We start from the raw sequence: 22,089 nt of genomic DNA on the forward strand, positions 1-22,089 counted from the left end.
AAATGACGAGTTGATGGGTGCAGCACACCAACATGGCAGAAGTATACATATGTAACAAACCTGCACGTTATGCACATGTACCCTACAACTTAAAGTATAATAATAATAAATAAATTAAAAAAAAAAAACAAAAAACTAGCCGGGCGAGGTGGCGTGCACCTGTAGTCCCAGCTACTCGGGAGGCTGAGGCAGGAGAATGGCATAAACCCGGGAGGCGGAGCTTGCAGTGAGCTGAGATCCGGCCACTGCACTCCAGCCTGGGCGACAGAGTGAGAGTCTGACTCAAAAAAAAAAAAAAAAAAAAAAAAAAAAAAAGATACAGTTTACTGACTATAAGTATCTCAGTAAAGTTGGTTAAAAGAATATCAATTAAGACCACACATATATAAGAATTGTATTTGCATCAAAGGTTTCTCCTTTTTTATTAATACACAATAATTGTACATACTAATAGGGGTACGTGTGATATTTTGATATATGCATATAATGTATAATGATCAAATAAGAGTAACTGGAATATTTATCACCTCAAACATTTCTCATCTATTTGGAAACACGTAATATTTTTAAGCTGGCAATCTGGTAATTTTTTTAATGTACAAAGAGAATTTCTTACCAAGCCAGAGAGTCTGACCTAGTGACTCTGTTTCAATTTTTGGTATTATCTACTAAAAATTCTAATGCCTGTTACAGGATTTCTACTCTCTGTTGTTCCAACTCTTGACTCTGAGGACAATATATAGGAATAGGAATGATGACTGCATTACATTCTTGAAAGTCACTATATGTAGGCTTTAAATAATGACGTGAGAATAATCACGGATCCTTTTCTTGGCACATTCTCACAAGTAAATTAGGTAATGCCTAGGCTCGAGTAAAGGACCTTAGGAACAAATATATATCCAGTGGAAATTTGCAGAGAAGAATAAATGAAAATGTCTGCTGGGAGAGTTAACAGACATTTTCACTTTTGCTAACTTAACAAGTCTGTAATAACAAAACAGACATAACTACTTTTTTGTGGGGCCAGATTGCTAAAGAGAATTTGCCCATCTCATTCTAACTCAATGATTTTTGTATCACCTGATGGGGAGATTGTCTTTTCATAATTAACTATGTTGCTCTAAACTCCTTGCTTCTCGGGTAAGAGATTTTACTAATTATTCCAAACACATCACAAATCATATTGTATCATGTTCCAATCTATAACATGATGGAACATGATATTTCGCGATAGCCATTCAGAATCCAGAGCCTACTGGCTCCACAGTGCAACAGTATTTTGTAGTATCAACTCTGGATTTACCAATCAAGAGATTAGACACTGAGGTTACTGGACTGAAACTACCCATTACACATGTTTTATTTGGCCAAGATGGTATTAACAATAAATTTAAAATTGTATAGGTAGAAAATGTTTTCCCCACTTCACCATGGTCTCCATTCTCCTTTACAGCATTACATCTGGCCTCACTTTACTTATTCACACTACGTGAACTTGATTTTATAATCCATTCTCTAGCTCTAGAAAGCATATTAATTTTTTCCTAAAAATGTCTTCAACAGGTGAGAATCTGCCATTTGGTTTGTGGTTGACATCAGGTTCAAGGCTGGAAGACAACATACTACGCAGGCTCAGAGACAGCAGAGAGATGAATGCAGGTCTAGAGGTGAGACGTATGCACTACAGATACACAGGAAAGGATGTCAGTATTAGTTGGGAGAAGAGGAATGGAAGAGTTTTCAGCCCAAAAGAGACTGCATTCAAATGCATCAGGATGGGTCATTCTACCCTCACAAAGTTAATTAAGAGGCATAATAAAGATGACAGCTAAATTAATGAGATGGATTAACAAAGCATGTTAAATTAAACAAATATTGAATATTTAATATGAAAAGATGGACTCCATAATAACCATTGCTTTTTTCCCCTATCTTTGTCTGTTAAAAGCCCCATTACCAGCCTCACCACCCACCCACCACCACATCTACGTACTCACACAAAAATACAGGCTTCTTCATCACAGGAGAGAGACACACAGCAGCCACTAAGCTAATGTCTCTCACCTCTAATGCCATAGTAATCCGTCCAAAATTTAGACCTGTATCTCAATCTAGGCCAATCAGGATTTCTCCTTTGGCAATTTCAAGTTCTTGCTAGAGTTCCAAACCCACATTTTGTCCTGGTTAGAATAACTGAGCAAAATATTCCTTCACCCTGTATGCCTTCCTCTCCTCACCCAGACCCACCACTCTCCACCCCTATACAAAATGATGACATGCAGAAAGAAGTAGGGAAGAAAGAGAACAGTCGAGCATTATTCAAGTTCTTCTTAAGGCCAGCACCACTCCTTGTCTTTTAAGTGATGTGTCACTTAGTCCGGAGCTCTAACTATGAAGTATTAAATCCTGTGATTCTTCAAGTTTAAATTGCTTAGACACAGGAAGATGACCCCTCAAAAAAATCCCCAATTTAACTTTTGCTTGAAAGAGCCCTCCATTTGAGACAAAAATAAAATTTCTGGATTATTTCCCTTCTAAATTATGTATATATTGCCTCAGTTCTCTATTTCAGTTCATGCATATAGTGACTGAAAGAAAATACAATCCAGTACTTTCTGCCCTGTTGACAGTCAACAGTAGGATTCCCTCTTTTTTCTTTTTCTTTTTTTTTTTTTTTTTTTTTGAGACGATGTCTTGCTCTGTCACCCAGGCTGGAGTGCAGTGGCCGGATCTCAGCTCACTGCAAGCTCCGCCTCCCGCGTTCACGCCATTCTCCTGCCTCAGCCTCCCGAGTAGCTGGGACTACAGGCACCCGCCACCACGCCCGGCTACTTTTTTGTATTTTTAGTAGAGACGGGGTTTCACTGTATTAGCCAGGATGGTCTCGATTTCCTGACCTCGTGATCCACCCGCCTCAGCCTCCCAAAGTGCTGGGATTACAGGTGTGAGTCACTGCGCCTGGTCAGGATTCCCTCTTGATTGAACATGTCTTTCATAATAGTCACCGATGTTCTCTGTGACACATAACTTCTCCTGAAGCTGAAATCTCATGTATTCATCTAATATAAGATTCACTCATTTTATTTAGCTCCCATTACATAAAAAGCTTACTCTCACTCTGCAATTTGCAGCAAGTCCTAATAAAGAGCATTGGAGTGACAATACATTATTTATGGTAAATAGAGACGGGGTTATTAAAAAAAATTCAGTACAAATTACATTCATGTTGAATATGGTGAACCTGATTTAAAAAACAAATTATATTTATGCCAAAGAACAATATCTTGTTTAAGTCTTTTAATCAACATTGTACATGCTATGTAATTCTGAAAGAAATATTCATACTACTTATAAAGAGGCATTAAAAACTACTTATAAATAGGTATAAATACAATAAGCAGAGTACATAAAACTAGTCTAATTGCACCCCAAATATTTCAGTCAAAAATAGGTACATTTACAGAAAGTAGTAACAACTTTTAATCATTTAATTAAAACGTCTTAAAGTTGCCAAGATAATTGACATGATCATCATCAGAAATACATGTTCATCAGAAACATTAAATTTCTTTCTTTTAAGAAGAGAAAATAAAAATACTTTGTTTTCTGAACTTTTCCTAAGCTATTTCACATAATGGTAATGGCTTCTTACTGAATATTTGTGGTAATAATCTCAAATTTTCCTAGGACCTGCCGTATTGTAAGTATCCTATTTCTAGTGATGGCTTGATGTGACAGGATGCACTCAATTTTATTTTTCCAGAAAAGCAATGCATTCTGCTTTGCTTTTTTCCTACTCAAAGAGCCGCCATTCTATAAATGTTCTCAACAGGCAAGTCCAAAGTGGGTACTCTGCTTTTACTAAACTAGAAACAAAAACTCAGACAGTGAGAAAGTCTGTAGCTTCACTGGAGAGAAGTGGAAGGGAGAGGAAATTATTCACTCTCTTGGACTTTTAAGCAACTTCCTGGCTTTCTGTCATGCTTGTTGTAGACCAGTGGGAGGTATCTTCTCATAAGACCATGAAGCCAATACTTATTTTAAAACAGATGAATTTTGGAAAACAAATTTTTTTTATCAAGATTGTTTTCCTTTCATAATTCAATTAGTATATGTTATAATGAAATTTTGTACATTTTCATTACAAAATTAAATAAAGATCCTTGGCATTTCTAAAAAAGTAGTGTTGGCCGGGCACGGTGGCTCACGCCTGTAATCCCAGGACTTTGGGAAGCAGAGGCTGGCGGATCACGAGGTCAGAAGATTGAGACCATCCTGGCTAACACGGGGAAACCCCGTGTCTACTAAAAATACAAAAAAAATTAGCCAGGCGTGGTGGCAGGCGCCTGTAGTTCCAGCAACTCAGGAGGCTGAGATGGGAGAATGGCATGAACCCGGGAGGCAGAGCTTGCAGTGAGCAGAGATCGCTCCACTGCACTCCAGCCTGGGCAACACAGCGAGACTCCATCTCAAACAAACAAACAAACAAACAAACAAACAAAAGGAGTATTGAACTTATGTGTGGTGAATTAGAAGGAAGCCTCTTCATGAAGTTTTGCTATGGGTCTTAGGTTTTAAAGCCTTATGGACACCCTGTGTATGGTACTCATGTAATTATCTGGCATGTTTTGGAGCACATGTTTAAGTACATTTTGGTAATAGCTTCATTCATAAAGCTGCAAATCAAGTGGCATTGTATATACTTTTATATTTAAAAGAAAAAAATTATTAAACATATATGAATACATTAAGATAAAAGAAGTGATTGCCAGAATGATATAATGAAAGTCATACGAATTTTAGAAGAATCAAAATACAAGATGTTCTTTTTAAACTTGGAAATAAGAACTCTCATCAGAGTTATAGAAAAACAAGTGACACCATGGGCAGTTATCCTGTTAGGGTATATTTCAACCAAACCAAGGCAGATAAGGTAGTACGATGGCACTCAAAGTATATCCCTTATGAAAATAAACTATTTTGTCGTAATTGGACATGAGATATTCTGGTTACTTAAGTATTCTACCTTACAAAATATATTTTCAAAGAATTAGATTAAAACCAAATAGTGTTGATTCTGAAGCTGGTGAGTAAAATGTACTATTTCCTCAGAGAAGGCAGAAAGTCACAATGGGGACATTTGTTTCCATTAATAAACAAGGGGAAGTCACACATGGTAATGGGTGGATGATCCTTTTTCTGGGTTGGTTAGAGGTGCCACTTGCAGTTTCATATCGATGAACCTCATCTTACGAAAATGTAAAAATCTACATTACCACAGGGAAAAGTTACGGAGGTGATCATTCAATTACAAAAGGGCTCTTATTTAAATTATTCACACAGAGTTACTTTAAATAGCGTATTTTCTTTGTGCATATAAATCTTTCATTGATCATTAGTTGCTTAAAAGAGAAGGGAGGACAGAGCCTCTTAAACCTGACATGTTAAGCCACTGCTAATTGAAAATCAATCAGAAATGAAGGGAACACTTCTCTGAAATTATGATGATTCAATTTACCCACGAATCTGTGGGAACATACTAAGTTGGTAAAGTAAGGTTTGACAGGAATGCTAAGTGTTTTAACATGAAAGCATAAAATACTGGTAACCTATCTTTATAATCTTATTCAAGCACCGGTTATTTTTCATGAAGAGTGCATATAATTTAGAAATCCTTAGTTATTTAGCCAAAATTCGAGAGGAAATTTATGGATGAACATATCTCTTTATATTCAAACTTCAAATGATGTGGATCTTTTTATAGTTTCTATTTTAATGGACATCAGTCATGTAGTGCATATTCTTATTCTGAAACCTCTTTCAATATTCTACAACATAATGTTCTTTGATCGGTTTATTTCTGATAAATTGGCACTTACTTTGCAAATTCAGGAGTAGTTCTTGTTAACATAGGATACTCACTGTATTTTTCTATGCTAGTAAAGTTCAATCATTAAGAATGACTTAGAAAGCTTTGTGATAACAGTGTTTGTCAGGGGAAAAGCAGCATTTTTTTTTTGGTATAAAATGATATGACTATCATCAAAACCTTCATGAAGAACTTGACAGGCATAATAGTGTAAAATTATTTTCCAGATCTCTTGTTTTAAAAAATATTATACCTGAATTTCCTCTGTTTATAAAAGAGAAATTTTTTTACTCTTATTTTTGCCTTGATGGTCATTTATAAATTCATGTGGCATAGTGTCCTTTAAATTATCATTTTCTTTAAATAAGAATATAAATAAATTTCTTCTGTTATAACTATGTACTTACTATATGCATTTGGCTAGACTTGATGAATTAAGTAATCTAAAATCAGTAATTTCTATAATTAAAAAGTTTCATTGAATTACAAAAATTTAGTATGCATATTGCATCCTTAAAGGGGAGATGGAAATAAATTTTCTAAAATCTTATTTATCCTGTAATGAAGCCTGTATCTGCTGCCATAGTATGATACTGTAGTAAGAATATAAGCATGATCAAACAAAGCATTGACATTCAAAATGCATTTCAGGAATCTTCTATATACAGTACTCTTTTATAGCATTCAAATGTCTCAAATACTAACAGCAAACATGTATTGACTACTTAATATATGCCATGTAATGTATTAACTTTTACATGCATTATCTGATCAAATACTCTCATTACCTCCAGAGAGGTAGTACTATCTTGGTACCATTTTTATTGATTAGGAAACTGAAAGCTGGTTGTTCAAGGTCACACCAGAAGTAAGTGGTGGCACTAAATTGTCACATAGGTCTGTGTGAGACTTCAACTTGGAGCCACTACTGTACACTGACTCTTAATTAACAACAAAAACATTAATAATGATAATATGATGATCACAAGGATGATGATAATGGCAATAACAAGCTTTTGTAAATTTTTTATGTAAAAAACATGTAGCCATTTTGGGTCTCCATTTTCTCATCAATAAATGAAAAAGGTTTAGCCAGGTGCGGTGGCTCATGCCTGTAATCCCAGGACTTTGGGAGGCCAAGCCAGGCAGATCACGAGATCAGGAGTTCAAGACCAGCCTGGCCAACATGGTGAAACCCCATCTCTACTATAAATACAAAAATTAGCTGGGCGTGGTGGTGGATGCCTGCAATCCCAGCTACTCGGGAGGCTGAGGCAGGATAATCGCTTGAACCCAGGAGGCGGAGGCTGCAGTGAGCCAGGATGGTGCCATTGCATTCCAGCCTGGGCGACAGAGCAAGACTCTGTCTCAAAAAAAGAAAGAAAAAGGTTTGACCTGATAACTTCCAGACCCCCTCCACCTCCTGAAGTTCTTCATTTAGAATAGGGAAGATTTATACCTATATAACTTCTTAACTGACTGATAACAAATAAAACAGTAGTCTTAGTGCTGTAGCAAAAGAGTAATATGCATAATATGTGTCAGTGTCCAGCATGGGGACTAGACCGGGAGCTGGAAGCTTAAATGGACTCTCTGCATTGCTCTGTGACAGCACTCTTTCGTGGGCCTTTTCTTTGTTCTTCTTTCCCTTCTGGACCTTTTGAAAAGTAAGTGAACAAGAAAACTCACACTGTCTCTGTCCCAGTTTTTAAAGCCTTTAAACAAGTGCTTCGATGTAAATTTGCTTAAATTCCTTATAGATGCTGGATATGAGACCTTTGTCAGATATACAGTTTGCAAATACTTTCTCCCATTCTGCAGGTTTTCTGTTTACAAAGAGCTAAAAACAGACCTAACATTTGACCCAGCAATCCCATTACTGGATATATACCCAAAGGAATATAAATCCTTCTATCATAAAGGCACATGAATGCGTATGTTCATTGCAGCACTATTCACAAGAGCAAAGACACAGAATCAGTCTAAATGTCCATCAATAGCAGATTAGATTTTTTAAAAAGTGGTACATATACACCAGAGACTACTATGCAGGCATAAAAAAAGAATGAGATCATGTCCTTTGCAGGGACATGGATGGGGCTGGAGTCCATTATCCTTAGCAAACTAATGCATGAACAGAAAACCAAATACTGCATGTTCTCACATATAAGTGGGAGCTAAATCATGAGAACACATGGACACAAAGAGAGGGAACAACCGACACTGGGGCCTACCTGAGGGTGGAAGGTGGGAGGAGAGAGAGGAGAAGAAAAAATAACTATTGGGTACTAGGCTTAGTACCTGAGACACAAAATAATCTATACAACAAACTCCTGTGACACAAGTTTACTTATATAACAAACCTACAAATGTGCCCCTGAACCTAAAATAAAAGTTTTTTTTAAAAAAGTGCTTTAACTGACTTCCAAACTTTTGGATATCATTGGCCCACAGGAGCTGTTCTTACCTTCACGTCCATCTTTTTTATGGGATTGCAAACCTGTCCTAGAACTAGGGCTTGACTACTTAAAACTTTTTTTTTTTTATTTTTGGAGACAAGGTCTCACTCTGTCACGGAGGCTGGAGCGCAGTGGCACAATCATGGCTCACTGCAGCTTCAATCACCGCAGCTCAAGTGATCCTCCCACCTCAGTTTCCCAAGTAGCTGGGACTACAGGTGCATGCCAACACACCAAGCTAATTTTTGTATATTTGTAGATATGAGGTCTCACTATATTGACCAGGCTGATCTCAAACTCCTGAGCTCAAGGGATTGGCCTGCCTCAGCCTCCCAAAGTGCTGGGATACCAGGCGTGAGTGACCGTGACTGGTCCTGACCACTTAAAACATAAAAAGCAATTTCAACTTCTACTTAGATAGCAGTTTTTAAAGCAAACATGCAAAGTTGTATTTCCTTCCAAACCCATTTCTCCTCTCTGTCACCAAAAAGTGACTGAATTTGGGAATCTGAGATAATCATATAAGTTAGGTCACACAATGACCTAAACATACGAATACTAGTTTCCATTTATTGATTTATCGCCTGTTTAATGATATATGATAATAACTTAAATACTGGTATGGCAAATATTCCTTTTTAGGTCAGTCACAATTTTTAGGGTACTTTTTGGTTTCAAAAGTAAGATAGACTACGAGAGCTGTTAAGAGTTACCACTTTCATGTACCTGGGGATGATAAATTTGGATTCAGTAGAAATTGAATGCCATAGTTTAAATAATTATAATACCAGTCTGTATTTATCTTTCCATGGTTTAATTATTATGTCTATTTGTCCAAAAGCTTTAATTTATGTCTAACACGTTTATTTCAGACACTAGAAATATGCTGATTGGTATGTCTTTATTCTTAAGTGGGCAAAAAGAACCACATTTTCCATAAAAAGCTTGGACTTGGGATATTATTGTTTTTCTCCTAGTAGAAAGGGAAGTTTTATGGTTTTTAAATTTGTGTTTGTTGGCGAAAATATTCTTGTATATGCTCTATGATCCAGTAAAATCAAATCAATGGCCTTACATTTGCTTATGACAACCAGTAGCATAAACGTAGATGAGAAAATCTGGCCGATACCGACTTTCCTATCTCTGGGAACTGTCATATTTACATCACTTGTACAACTCAGCAAAACAATAATTTTTAGAATCAACAGTATTACCTGACACTTTCAGAATTGGGTATCAAATTCAACACTTAAATAATGTTGTTTCTAGAGTATTTATATTAAGTATTTTCTCACCCTAGAGAGGAAACAAAAAGATTTCCCAAGTTTACTAATACAGAGTAGTAACGATTCAGAAAAGGTGTGGTCAATTATGATCTATAATAAAATGTATAGACATTTTCCTTTGGTCTATTCCAAATCTAAAATTCTGCAACTACAGTATGGTGGAACAAGCCAAGGAGTGCTAATTAATTTCTAGTTTGACATTTTATTTTAATTAGCCTATAGTTAAATTGGATAAAATTGCATATATTGGATAAAATGTGTATCCTTTTACTAAGGTCTATGTTTAAAAATTTGAAGTTTCTTTATGTCCTCAACCATTTTCCTCCAGATGTTAGAATCTGGTGAATCCTTGTTACCCACTCAGATACAAAAAATGCTTGCTTTTTAATAAGCTTAACAACGAGAATAAATTAGTAAAGAAAAATAAGAGTATGGTTGGGCAGCTTACACCGTGAAATCTACACATTATATTCTCTTGCAGAAAATTTAGAGATGTGTGTCCTTTGTGTTGTGAACAACTTATTGTCAATTAGTGTTTATTGACATTCCATGTGCCCAGAGTACATCACAAAATTACCGGTTACTGTATTAAGAAACATAGAATCTGGAGGAAGGTCCTCGTTGAGCATTAAGATGAGCAAGAGAAGAAAATGGATGGAGATTAGAGACATTCAATTAGGTTTGTATGTTTTCTCAAGGGTAGGCATTTACCTAAATGGGCTAGATCTTTCAAATATGGATAAACTCAAAGAGCTGCCACTTGTACTTAATGAGTGAAGAGAGAAAAAGAGGTAAAAGAGAGGAGAGAAAAGTGAATTTAATATCAAAGAAGAGATCTTTAAGAGTTTTATGTTATAAAGATATATCCTTTTATTAATTTTGTTAAAGATTAAGTGGTATTTATACTTATTACATACTTCTGGTGAGAGTTTATACAACTTCTCTGGTAAGAATTCTGAAAATATGTACTAAAAACCTTTAACAAAATTATTTCTACCAGTATTTTTACTTTTAGAAATGTGTTCTGTTGAGATAAATATAAAGTCAGGGGGAAAATGTATAGGTAAAGACCATCACATTATTTATAATAACAAAAATGTGAAGAATTCAAATTTCCAGCAATATATATGAAATTATATGACATTCACATCGGCCATTAAAAGGATATTTTGTGAGAATATTTAATAGGAGCAGAATGTGTTTATAATATAGAGTGTAAGAAAAAGATTCTTTTCTCTATTTCCCCAAAATTTTTACCATTAACCTTTATAATTATTTTAAAGCCAACACTGACATTTAAATAAAGTGATACCCGTATCTAGATAAGCAATTAATGATAATTTTCAGTGAATTCTGAGTTGTAAAATATAATCTGTATCATTAGGTCAAGGGTAGGGTGGATTTCTACTCTTTGAAAGTTTGGTAGCGATGGAATATGCTATCTGTTCTGGAAGGTTCTGAAAGTGGGCTCCTGGCCATAACAGGCAGGCCACATCTCTGAATGACATTCTCAGGGCTCAGGTTTAGCAAGACAATTGTGTCTGTCTTTTGATTCTCTTGACTATAGTAGTCTGAAAAAATACTCAGCCTCACCTCCCAGATTGACTTTCAGAACAGTACAGTGAAATTTCTGGGCCTTTTGCCCAAAAAAAGTGCTACTCATTTATTTGCTGATGCCTGAAAGTTATGTAAAATGGACAATTTAGAAATAACATACAGGTGCCACTTAAAATGGAAATGCCAGGTTGTGACCACATATTGATTGAAATTCAAACTCGACAATTTACATATTTTATGTGAATTTAGTTTCCATTATATGATGTTTTCCTAAAAAATCTTTTAGTGCTTTCTTTCTACAATAAAAGAATTTAAATGACCACTATCAAATCCTTTCCAGTTTAAAAAGATGAAGGAATTAGAAGAACAGGACACAAGGGATATAGAAAATGGGAAATGTAGGCATGGCTAGCAAATGGCAGAGAAAATGAATTTGAAGATGAAGAGCAAATCCATGCACTTCATGATTATATCAAAGTTCATTATTAATGAATTACATATATTTGTGAGCAAACTAGAGAATCTATGGACACACAGTTACTAGGGTTGATTGGATATGTGTGTAACTTAACTAGGATGCTCAAGTTAGGTCACCAGACATGTACAAGCTCAGCTTTGTGTAATTCCTGATGATTTTTCTTATAATGTAACTCTTACAAGAGTTTGGTTATCCTCTGAGGTCAACTCTCAATTTGGGAACAAGTGGAGGCAAACCTCTGAATACTTTGACAGTACAATTCTGTTGAAGGTTTTCATCTTCTCATAAGAGAGTAAGTTATAAGTTCCCCATCATGGGTGCAGTCCACCCTCTTCACTCCAACCCATGACTCTTCACTCAGTCCCTCTTTCTTAGGATTTCTATCATATTTTGAACCTGCTGAATAGGTAGTTTTGTCAAATGTGGAAAGGGCAAAAATTAAATCCTTAAGAAAATGAAAAGTCAAAATACATATTTCGGAAAAAATGTATATTTTAGGCACCTCATCTCAAGTCTTTTTTGTCTTTAATATTCTTTCCTATTTTCACTTACCCTTTTTGATTCACCTACTAGCAATGCTAGCAAAGTAGCAACAACACTATTAAGGTAGTTACTTCAAATCAACTGTTGCTCACAAATCCAAGGATTAAGGTTGAATTTCTCTAACTAGAAAATGATTTACCTGTACACTATGAACCAAAATCATAAAACAACAAAATAAGTTGCTTAAAAGAATCCACTAGTTTAGTCAGTGGTTAAAGAGACCTCATGCTCCTTTCTGAGTGACAATAAAGGATTTAAGAGAACTTTTTGAAGCATTTTAGTAACAGACATGCCCATATTTCTTCAAATGAATGTATAGTCACTTCCAATTTGCATAAGAAATTTCCATATTTTTAACTTGCTGTGGTTAGTCTTAGTGACTTTGTTCAAGAGAAGGTAAAGTTTTAAATATAGCTTTAGCAATTATTTTATTTTGTTAAACACTGTGGTAAGAGGTAGAGAACAATCTAACTTATTACAAATTCAAGGACAATAAAAAGAAACCCTATGGGCAACAATCAACCATAAAATTATTTTAATTATATCGTCAAGCAAAGGCATACAATTAATTTTATTTTTAATGTGTTCATAATAGTAACTGGTACCATAAAACCCTTCGTTCTCGGCCCAAAATGTTTATAGTTTTATGTAACTCCTTAGAAATACATCTTCCTATGAATTATTGAAAGATCAGTATGAGCATGGCTACTTATGAGAATTTATATATAAAAATGTATTCAAAATATAGCAATAAATTCTAATGTAATTAAGGATGCCATGGCATGCATAAAGTGCATGATAAAATTTGAGTACATCTATTTGCTTCATATGTGGCATTGTTTTAATGCTATTTATAATCTTCCATCTCAAAATAACAGCAATTATAATACTTCTTGCATATATATGACATTAATTCAAAAGGCTTGAATCAAATAAAGATATTAACTGCACCATTACAAACAAATCTTTTCTGCCAAAGTTTATGGTATATGCATGCATACTACATTTCAAATAAAATAAGACCTAAGAGAATATAACAGAATTACTATGTATATATTTATAATTAAGAGAGAAATTTTTCATAATTTGGTATAACTGAACATAGCTAAATCAAACTCAAAATTTCTAGATGAACCTCTAAGATAAGTCAGAATTCTGATTTGTATATAATTGTATATTTTTTCAAAACATATTTTGTCTAGAGCCTTATGTCCCAAATCTGCTAGTCCCTTAACCAAAAGTCACTTGGTCATATTTTATTAATATATTATCCAAAATATAACTAGCAAAATTTATATTATATTTGATTACACTTAAAATGTTTTTTAACCATAATGGTGACATTTATTTTAATAAATTGAATCTTTTCCCCTAAATTTCAGAAATTGCATCTTAACCTATTAATAGATATTATAAATCAAATTGTTCCATAGTGCCTGTTTGAAAACCAATTCAAACCTTATAAGATAGCACTGCAATACCATCACTAAAATCATCAGTCTATTTCATTTTCCAATAACCATCTAAATAGCATGTGAGGTTTTACATCCATATGTCCAACTGGGTCCTAAGGCACGCACCACAAGGAATGAAATGGCTAGGTATGCTAGCATTTTCTAACTCTATTCCCTATGAATACAAATGGATTTAGCTGCGAGTATTACATTGGGTTACAATCTAGGCTTATTAACTGTCACAATGTAATGAGAACAGTATATTAACTAGAATTAAGGAATTACTCACCCAGCTGGGTCTCCTGAATTGTCAGTTTACTTTCCATAGGATACAAAAGCTTGGGTGGCTTATCAGTCAGAGGGGCTGAAAAACAACAACAATAATAATACAGAGACTTATGGTTATGCTGCATAAAACTAAAAGATAGAATACAGTCTATTTTCCCAAATATTTTTCATTTTCAAAGTAGTATTAAAGCACTCCACCAAGTAACGATGAACATACTGCAGATAACACCTTCAGGCAAGCTGAAAAGCTATTAGATTGTACATGAGTAAAATATAACACTTCCAGATTGACAGTCACACGACACTAATGAATTAGACCATCAGGATTGGTCAGTCCCTGTGAACATATAACTGTGTTTCAGAAAGCATTTTCAATTTGTTCTTTGTTTTACTTTTAATGGGATGTCCTATATTTTTTTCTGTGTTAATTAAAGCACACATGATATATGTGGCATGTGTTACAATGTTTTTTTTGGCATAAAGTTGTCTCATTATTCTTAATTCCATTCCTAGTTTCCATATCCTAGATCACATCATTTCAAAACCTGCCACTTAGTTATTACATTAAGTATTTCCTACATACATAATCTAAGTGAGGTAGATGTGGCATTAAATTAGCACAAGTACAAGCATGCACACCCACACCAAAGGAATATTTTAAATGATGTTTTCCATTTAGTCTAAACTCTTTCTTACTATTATCCATTACATTTTATAGTGTTTTTTGCTAATTTGCATGATATACTCTCTTCGATTTTAAGCTTCTACACATTTCTGCTCTGTGCTCTCGTCAATTTCAATTATCAGCCCATAAATCTAAGAGTTTGTCATTAGGAATCTTGAAGATAGGTTTTCCATTGCATACTTCATTCCTAGCCAAACTAGACTATATCTGGATTTTAGTCAGTTCTCCTTCATTTAGCCTCCTCACTCTGCCCTGCCCTCTCTAATAGAATTGCCTAGGTCCCTTGAAACCTGTCCCTGAAATTTCTACTCTGTATCAAGTATATAAATTATCAATTAATGATTGCTAAACTAAATGTTTTTGCTTTGAGGGTTTTCTTTCTTCTTTGCCAAGTGGACATGCCAGCTTGGTTGATAACTGGAAGGCTAATCTAGGCAGAACTGTGGAGTTGACCACATATACTTATCACCAGAGGGTTCAAGAATTCAAGTTTTAGCAGCTTGCCTCCTCTTCTCTTTAAAGGAAAACACATTAAGTACAAAGAAATGACGTACCCCAAGTCAGAGAATAAAAGGAATGAGTTTTGAGTTTTAGTTTGGAAGAACAACCTCATATATGATTGATAGCTTTTGTTCATAGCTAACGGAATAATTATCCATTCATCTTTATTACCATTTAACAAGAGGATAGAAATAAAGGGCAAAGGAAAGTTTGGGTAATAGGATGAGATCAATCGCTTTGAAATTCTTCTCAAAGATATGACATCACTCTGATTAATCTTTAATACTCTTATTTCCTGCCTAAAGTGATCTTAATGGATTTTATTTTTCTACTGCCTAAATAATCAGCTTATTCACTAAATATTGGCAAAATAGTTTGCCATTAATAGATTGGAAATCTACATTTCTTAGACTCTGGTTATCTAATGGTTTCAGTGAATTTCAAAAGCAAATATGGTATCTAAATAAGTGTTGTATTCAGTAAATTATGTCAGTTTAAATAATCTTGTAATTATGTAGTTACAAGTAGACAACTTGACAGTTTTTCACAGAAAGCAGCTGAGAGAACTGTTCCCTGTTCAAATGCACACCACATTAGTTTGCAGTAAGGCAAAAAATAAAGATCTCTAGAGAAAGATAATAAAACTGTATGCAGTACATTTGTTCAGAAATACAAAATGGTTTTGTGGTTCTCCATCATAACCCACCACCCACTTGATGGCATAATGTTACCACATCCTTAACATCTTTCATATTACTTTCATGTGGCAAACTAGATGTTAGTAAAGGAATTCTTTAAAGCTCAGTCATGGAATTATAGAACGCTGAAGCCAGGAAGAATTATATGCTTATTAAGTTCTTTGATTTGGAAACTGTGTTCTCTAACACGGTATGATTTTCACCATGTCCCTCTGAGTAGGTGGAGTTTGGGGGTGCCCACTGGGCTCGGTTCCCTGCCTTGTTGTGCCACCCACTTCTCTTTGACAAAGGTAGCTCTGCTTTTATTCTACCTTATACATCAGTATTTCACCCAAGATGTTGACCAAACAAATCCAATTCAATTGATATATATTAAACATAATAATGTGCCAGATATTATGATAGAGGGTCTGTAATATCTTTAGTTTCTGCCCTTATACCTTACAAGTGCTTTGTAGTTAAAAAAATTAATAAAAATTTAAAAATAAATTTTATTTTAATAAAAAAATCTTAACGTTTAAAAAAAACTGGACTGATTCAATTCTCTTATTTTAGAGATCAAAGATCTGAGGTACAAAAAGATCAAAAGGCTTGCCAAAGATAACAGAGCAAATTCAAGCTAGAATCCTTCCTAGATCTTTTCCTCCCCATTCTTTGTTATGTGCTCCTTGGAAAATTCTGTCAAGCAAATATTGCATGGGTCTGTGCAGTCTCCCCTCAAGGTGTGTGCAATCTGTTAGAAGAGTGGAAACATGCAACTAAATAATCATAACCTAGAGCAGAGAGATCTTGCAGTGCAATCTGTCATCATCTATAAGTGTCATGTTTTGGTATTATGACGAGTATCAGTTGGATACAGTTCTCATGTGATTTTCCTGTCTTTGATAGAAGTGAAGGGAAACTTCCAGAGACCACAACAGCTGAGCCACTGATCTGACACATTGTCAAAATGACTGTGAAAAGGAGGTGATTGCTAAAGCTAAGATGTAGTTCAGGTCTACAGTCACTTGAGGATGACCAATTTTGCTGTCACAAAGGAAGAACATGAGCTCAGTTTTCCATTATTTGAATGTTTCTGGAACATTATGGTATTTCATAAATATTAGTTGGATTCAACTGACAGAAGACAGAACTGGAAAACAAATGCGGCTATGGTAGTGACCAATTAAGATGAACATACACACAACCACAAAAACGCTCTTTATTTTCTGCATTGGCAAAGGTGGAACTAGAAGGAAATTCAAACAAATTACAATTTAAAAAGAAATGTTCTTAGCATTAGACCATGACTAAGCCAACTGGCTTTTTATAGTTAAGAAAACAACTTGTGTTACGGAGGCATTTCTCTCTTCCTTGAAAACACCTATACACACATATGGACACTCACTCACAAATGGAAATCACTTTGAAAACTAAACAAAGTGTAACAGTAATGATATGAAGCACAAGGTAATTTTAAATCCTAATCATATTTTGTCTACAAAAACCCACAGCAATTATAGTAGAGATTTTTCTCTCACTAATTTTGCATTAAACATAGCTTTGTATTCACCATAAAAAGTATTTTCAAGACTTCATTTTATTCTTCAGAACATCCTATTAACAACGGTAAAGCTTTAGAGTCATTTACAATAATAGCAGACCTCTTTTACAGAGTTATTAATGTCTCTGTTGACAAAACTGTTATGCATAATAGAAGGGAAATTTTAAGGACACTAATTTTTCTTACTAGCTACCAGTTAGAGAAACATCTAGAAGTCAGTATACATGAAGATGTGTACAGGATTGATTCCCTATCTATATTAAGTTTCCCTGAGTATTCATAAAGGGATATAGCGTGTCCCTCTTTTCCCCATCCCTTTTACACTTGAGCTATGGAACAGTAAAAAGTAAAACACTATCTTCCTAAAACAAAAATGACAACACCAGGGTAAAGAGGCCAAGATTCTTGAGTCTTTCTAAAGATCTTAACGTGGAGAGAAATGTGAGGTGTCTATAATACATGCACCTTTCTCTGTTGAACAATCACCTCTTTAAAATTTAATTTTAATCCTTCACATACTAATCCCTTAAATACTACTGAGAATACTTGATACATTTTGGATATCTATACTTATCGTACCATAAAATGTTTCTTTCAAAATCATACGTAATTTTCATAATGTATTTTAACTAGTTCCCTTCACTTGGTTTCTTAGAAGCATTGTGGTAGAGTAGGAAAGATTTCACACAGTTAGTGTTCAAGGAAACCGGTCTAACAGTTCCTGATTCTACCTTATTTGTTTGGCAAGTTGGATAAATTATTTAACATCTCTTAGTCTCAGTCTTTTTATATGGAGAATGTGACATAAATAGTCTTCCTGTGTGAATTATCATGAGAATTTAATAGGAAAACGGATTAAGTTCTTGCATATAGTAGATGGAAAATAAATCTGTTCTAATTATATCCATCAAAGTTTGGGACAATAGCATTTAGCAGCCTAGATAGCCTGACAAGAAAAATATTACTATTTGTGAAATAATGAACTGGACGTCCAACCAAAGGATCAAAAGGGGTTTAGGCCCCTGATTTAAGAATCATTAACACTTTCCACATTACTTTCCATAGCAGGGGGATTGATCTATACTCAACAAATCAATTCAACAAAAATATTTTAAAGACTTTTAAATATGCAAGAAAATGTACAAGGATTATAAGGGGATCAAATGTAAACAAAACATAGCATTTAGTCCTGAAGGAGCTTATAATCTAGATAATTATAAATACATCCATATTCCAATTTCAAAAGCACTTATGAAGGACCTAAAATAGTCAGTACTAAATTAGAGATAAAAGAATGAGTAAGACATAGAGTCATTCATAAGGATGTTCATAGATGAGAGCATATTTATGATGCACTGTGGCGAGTGCTATACTCAGAGATAACTTTTTGGTGACCTCATTTAAATCCACCAACTAAAACTGGTCACAAAAAATATTCACAGATTTATACAGCTGACAATAAAACATGCTTTGTGCAATTGCACTGACTCACTCCATTTTACAATAGGCTGTTTGTGCATTTTTTTTTTAACTTAAAAGAACTGACAAACAACTGCCTGTGTTCACAGATAGTCAGGGGAACTTGGATCACCCATAATGCTTCAACCTCTGAATGACTCAAGAGTGGAATTTCAGTTTTGCTTTCTTTGGCCTGGAATGCTTTAACATTAGTTTCTAATATTGGAGCATACATCTTGTGAGAGCTGTAGAATGTAAACACAATCTCATGGTCCTTGCTGAAGAAGGAAATGGATAGAAGAAAACATCAACATTTACTAGGTGAATCCACTTGGGGTGAAAGGGGTGCTCTAGTTTTCACTTATCTCTAATGCTTTGGGGTTGGCAACATTTCTCCTTTCTGTTGCAAATAATTATGGTGACTAACCACAAAGTCATGGAGATTCAGGAGCCTCAAAGAGTGAGGAGTGTCTAAGCAACTGAACAGAAAGGTGTGGGGAGATCAGTTCATGACTAAACTAACAACATATACAAGGTAACTTTGACTTAAGAGTCATGCCAAGGAGACAGAACAAATACTTCCAAGGAAGTAACTCATAATATATCTATCAAAATACATGTATTTAGGAAAGCCAAGGAATTCATTTGGCTAGCTTTGATACTTAGTATTTTGTTCATTTAATTTGATACGTGTGGTTTGTAGTTAAACTATAAAAATATTCATTTATTCATTCAAAAAATATTTTATAAAGTATTTCCTCTCTACCACGCACTGGGGGCTATAACAGTGAACAAGACAGACAAATTTATCCTTTCATAAAGCCTGCATTCCAGAGAAGGAGAAACAAAAAAATCATATAAATGGATAGACACATAACATAAGGTCAGGTGATTACAAGTACTATGAACATTAAAGCAGCTATAGAGACTAACGTAAGTGCTACTTTAGAGAAAACTGTCAGGAAAGCTTGCTCTGAGGATCATTTGAAACCTATCTGTGAGAAGGGAAGAAGTGAGTCATATCAATACCTGGAGGATGTTTATGCCAGGCAGAGAGAAGAGCAAGTTCAAAGGTGCTGAGATGGAGTATACTTGGCATGCTTAAGAGAGGGCAAAGAATGTCATTGTATCTATAATGATGTAAAAAAAGAGTGATAATGAATTCAAAGATAGCCACTGGTCGATGCAGGAAGGGCCTTATAGAATGTGGAAAGGACTTGGGTTTTATTCTAAGCACACTAGGAATGCTTTGGAGAGTTTTAAAAATAAGAGAGCCCCAAGTAGCATGTGTACCAGAGGTATCACTGGCATTTTGGTGTTCAAGTCTGGGAGAATGAAGTGGTGTGGAGGCAGAGAGGCAGAATGGAGGCAGGAAGGCAGGGAGGAAGATGTTGGGGCAGTCCAATGAAAGGTGATGACACAGTGTTCGTGGTGGAAGTGGTAGAATTCTTTTCCCTTCAGTATCTATTTGGTAGGTAGAACTAACACAATTTACTGATTGACTAGATGTGAATAGTAAATGAATGTCCATGAGTTAAGGGGGATGATCTCTAGTTATGAGCTTGAGCAGATACATGAGTGGTGGTAGCATTTAACCATATGTGGAGACAACGTAAGAGAAGCAGGATTATGGGGGATTAATTATCCAGAGACAAGTTTTTATAAATCAGTTTAGTCACCTCTTTTTATCCATACGGACTAATTTTACTATTCAGTGTTGATTTATATTTCTAAAATGTAAAGCATTGACTGATGACTCATCTCCTTGTAATTCCCCAAAGGGAAGTGGTCTTGGAAAGTTTCATATTTTAGGCTAATGTCATAGTCATTTATTGTGAGATATACTCTGGCTAATTTCTACTATCCTTCACTTATTGAATAGGGAAACGTCGAAAGCCTTTCCACTCAGGTCTGGAACAAGACAAAGATGTCCACTTTTACCACTTGTATTCACCATAGTACTGGAAGTCTTTGCAAGAACAATTAGCCAATAGAAAGAAATAAATGGCATTCAAATTGGAAAGAAGTCAAATTATCCTTACTTGCTGATGACATGATCTTATACTTAGAAAAATCTAAAAACTCCACCAAAAACCTCTTAGATTTGATAAATGAATTCAGTGAAGTTGCAGGATAATAATCAACATACAAAAATTAGTAGCATTTCTATACACAAATAATTAGCTCAGAACGAAATCCCCTTTACAATAGCACAAAAAATAGAATACCTATGAATAAGTTTAACCAAGGAGATGAAAGATCTCTACAAGGAAAACTATAAAACACTGATGAAGAAAGTTGAAGAGGATGCAAACAAATGAAAAGACATCCCACACTCATATTATAGACTGGAAGAATCAATATCATTAAAATGACCATACTGCCCAAAGCAATTGACAGATTCATTGCAATCCTATCAAAGTACTAATGTCATTTTTCACAGAAGTAGAAAAAAGCAATCCTAAAATTCATATGGAACAAAATAGAGCCCAAGGAGCCAAAGCAATACTAATCAAAAAGAACAAAGTTGGAGGCATCACGCTACTTGAGTTCAAATTGTACTACAAAGCAATAGTAACCAATACAGAATGGTACTGGCACAAAAACAAACGCATACACCAATGGAACAGAATAGAGAGCCCAGAAACAAACCCATGCACTTACAGTCAACTCATTTTTTGACAAAGGCACCAGGAACGTACATTGGGGAAAAGATAGTCTCTTTAATAAATGATGTGGGAAAACTGGATATTCATATTCAGAAAAATAGATACCCATCTTTTACCATATACAAAAATAAACTCAAAATAGATTAAAGACTTAAATATAAGATTTGAAACTATAAAACTGCTAGACAAAAACATTGGGGAAATGCTAGGGGAGATTGGTCTGGGCGAAGATTTTTTGGTTAAGACCTCAAAAGCACAGGCAACCAAAGCAAAAACAGACAATTGAGATTACATTAGGCTACAAAGCTTTTGCACAGCGAAGGAAACAGTTAACAAAGTGAAGAGACAACCTACAAAATGGAAGAAATTATCTCAAATGATCCATCCGACAAGTGATATGGTTGGCTCTTCGTCCCCACCCAAATCTCATGTCGAATTGTAATCCTCAATGTTGGAGGAGGGGCCTCGTGGGAGGTGACTGGATCATGGGGGCGGACTTCTCACTTGCTGTTCTCATGATAGTGAGTGAGTTCTCAGGAGATCTGGTTGATTAAAAGTATGTAGCAGTTCCCCCTTCGCTCTCTCTCTCCTGCTCTGC

At 35.0% G+C, this 22,089-nt stretch overlaps 1 protein-coding gene across 3 annotated transcripts in view; it reads right to left on the reverse strand.

The window, feature by feature from the left end:
* LOC105490366 (interleukin 1 receptor accessory protein like 1) overlaps window positions 1-22,089 on the reverse strand; it is a 1,633,350-nt gene that overhangs the window by 299,371 nt on the left and 1,311,890 nt on the right. For all 3 annotated transcript variants that reach the window (XM_071089317.1, XM_071089318.1, XM_071089319.1), the window contains exon 6: window positions 13,939-14,013. In XM_071089317.1, coding sequence (XP_070945418.1) covers window positions 13,939-14,013 — 75 coding nt within the window. The remainder of the gene's footprint in view (window positions 1-13,938; window positions 14,014-22,089) is intronic.

Source organism: Macaca nemestrina, chromosome X (genome assembly GCF_043159975.1).
Source record: "Macaca nemestrina isolate mMacNem1 chromosome X, mMacNem.hap1, whole genome shotgun sequence".
In the NCBI taxonomy this organism is placed as follows: Eukaryota; Metazoa; Chordata; class Mammalia; order Primates; family Cercopithecidae; genus Macaca; species Macaca nemestrina.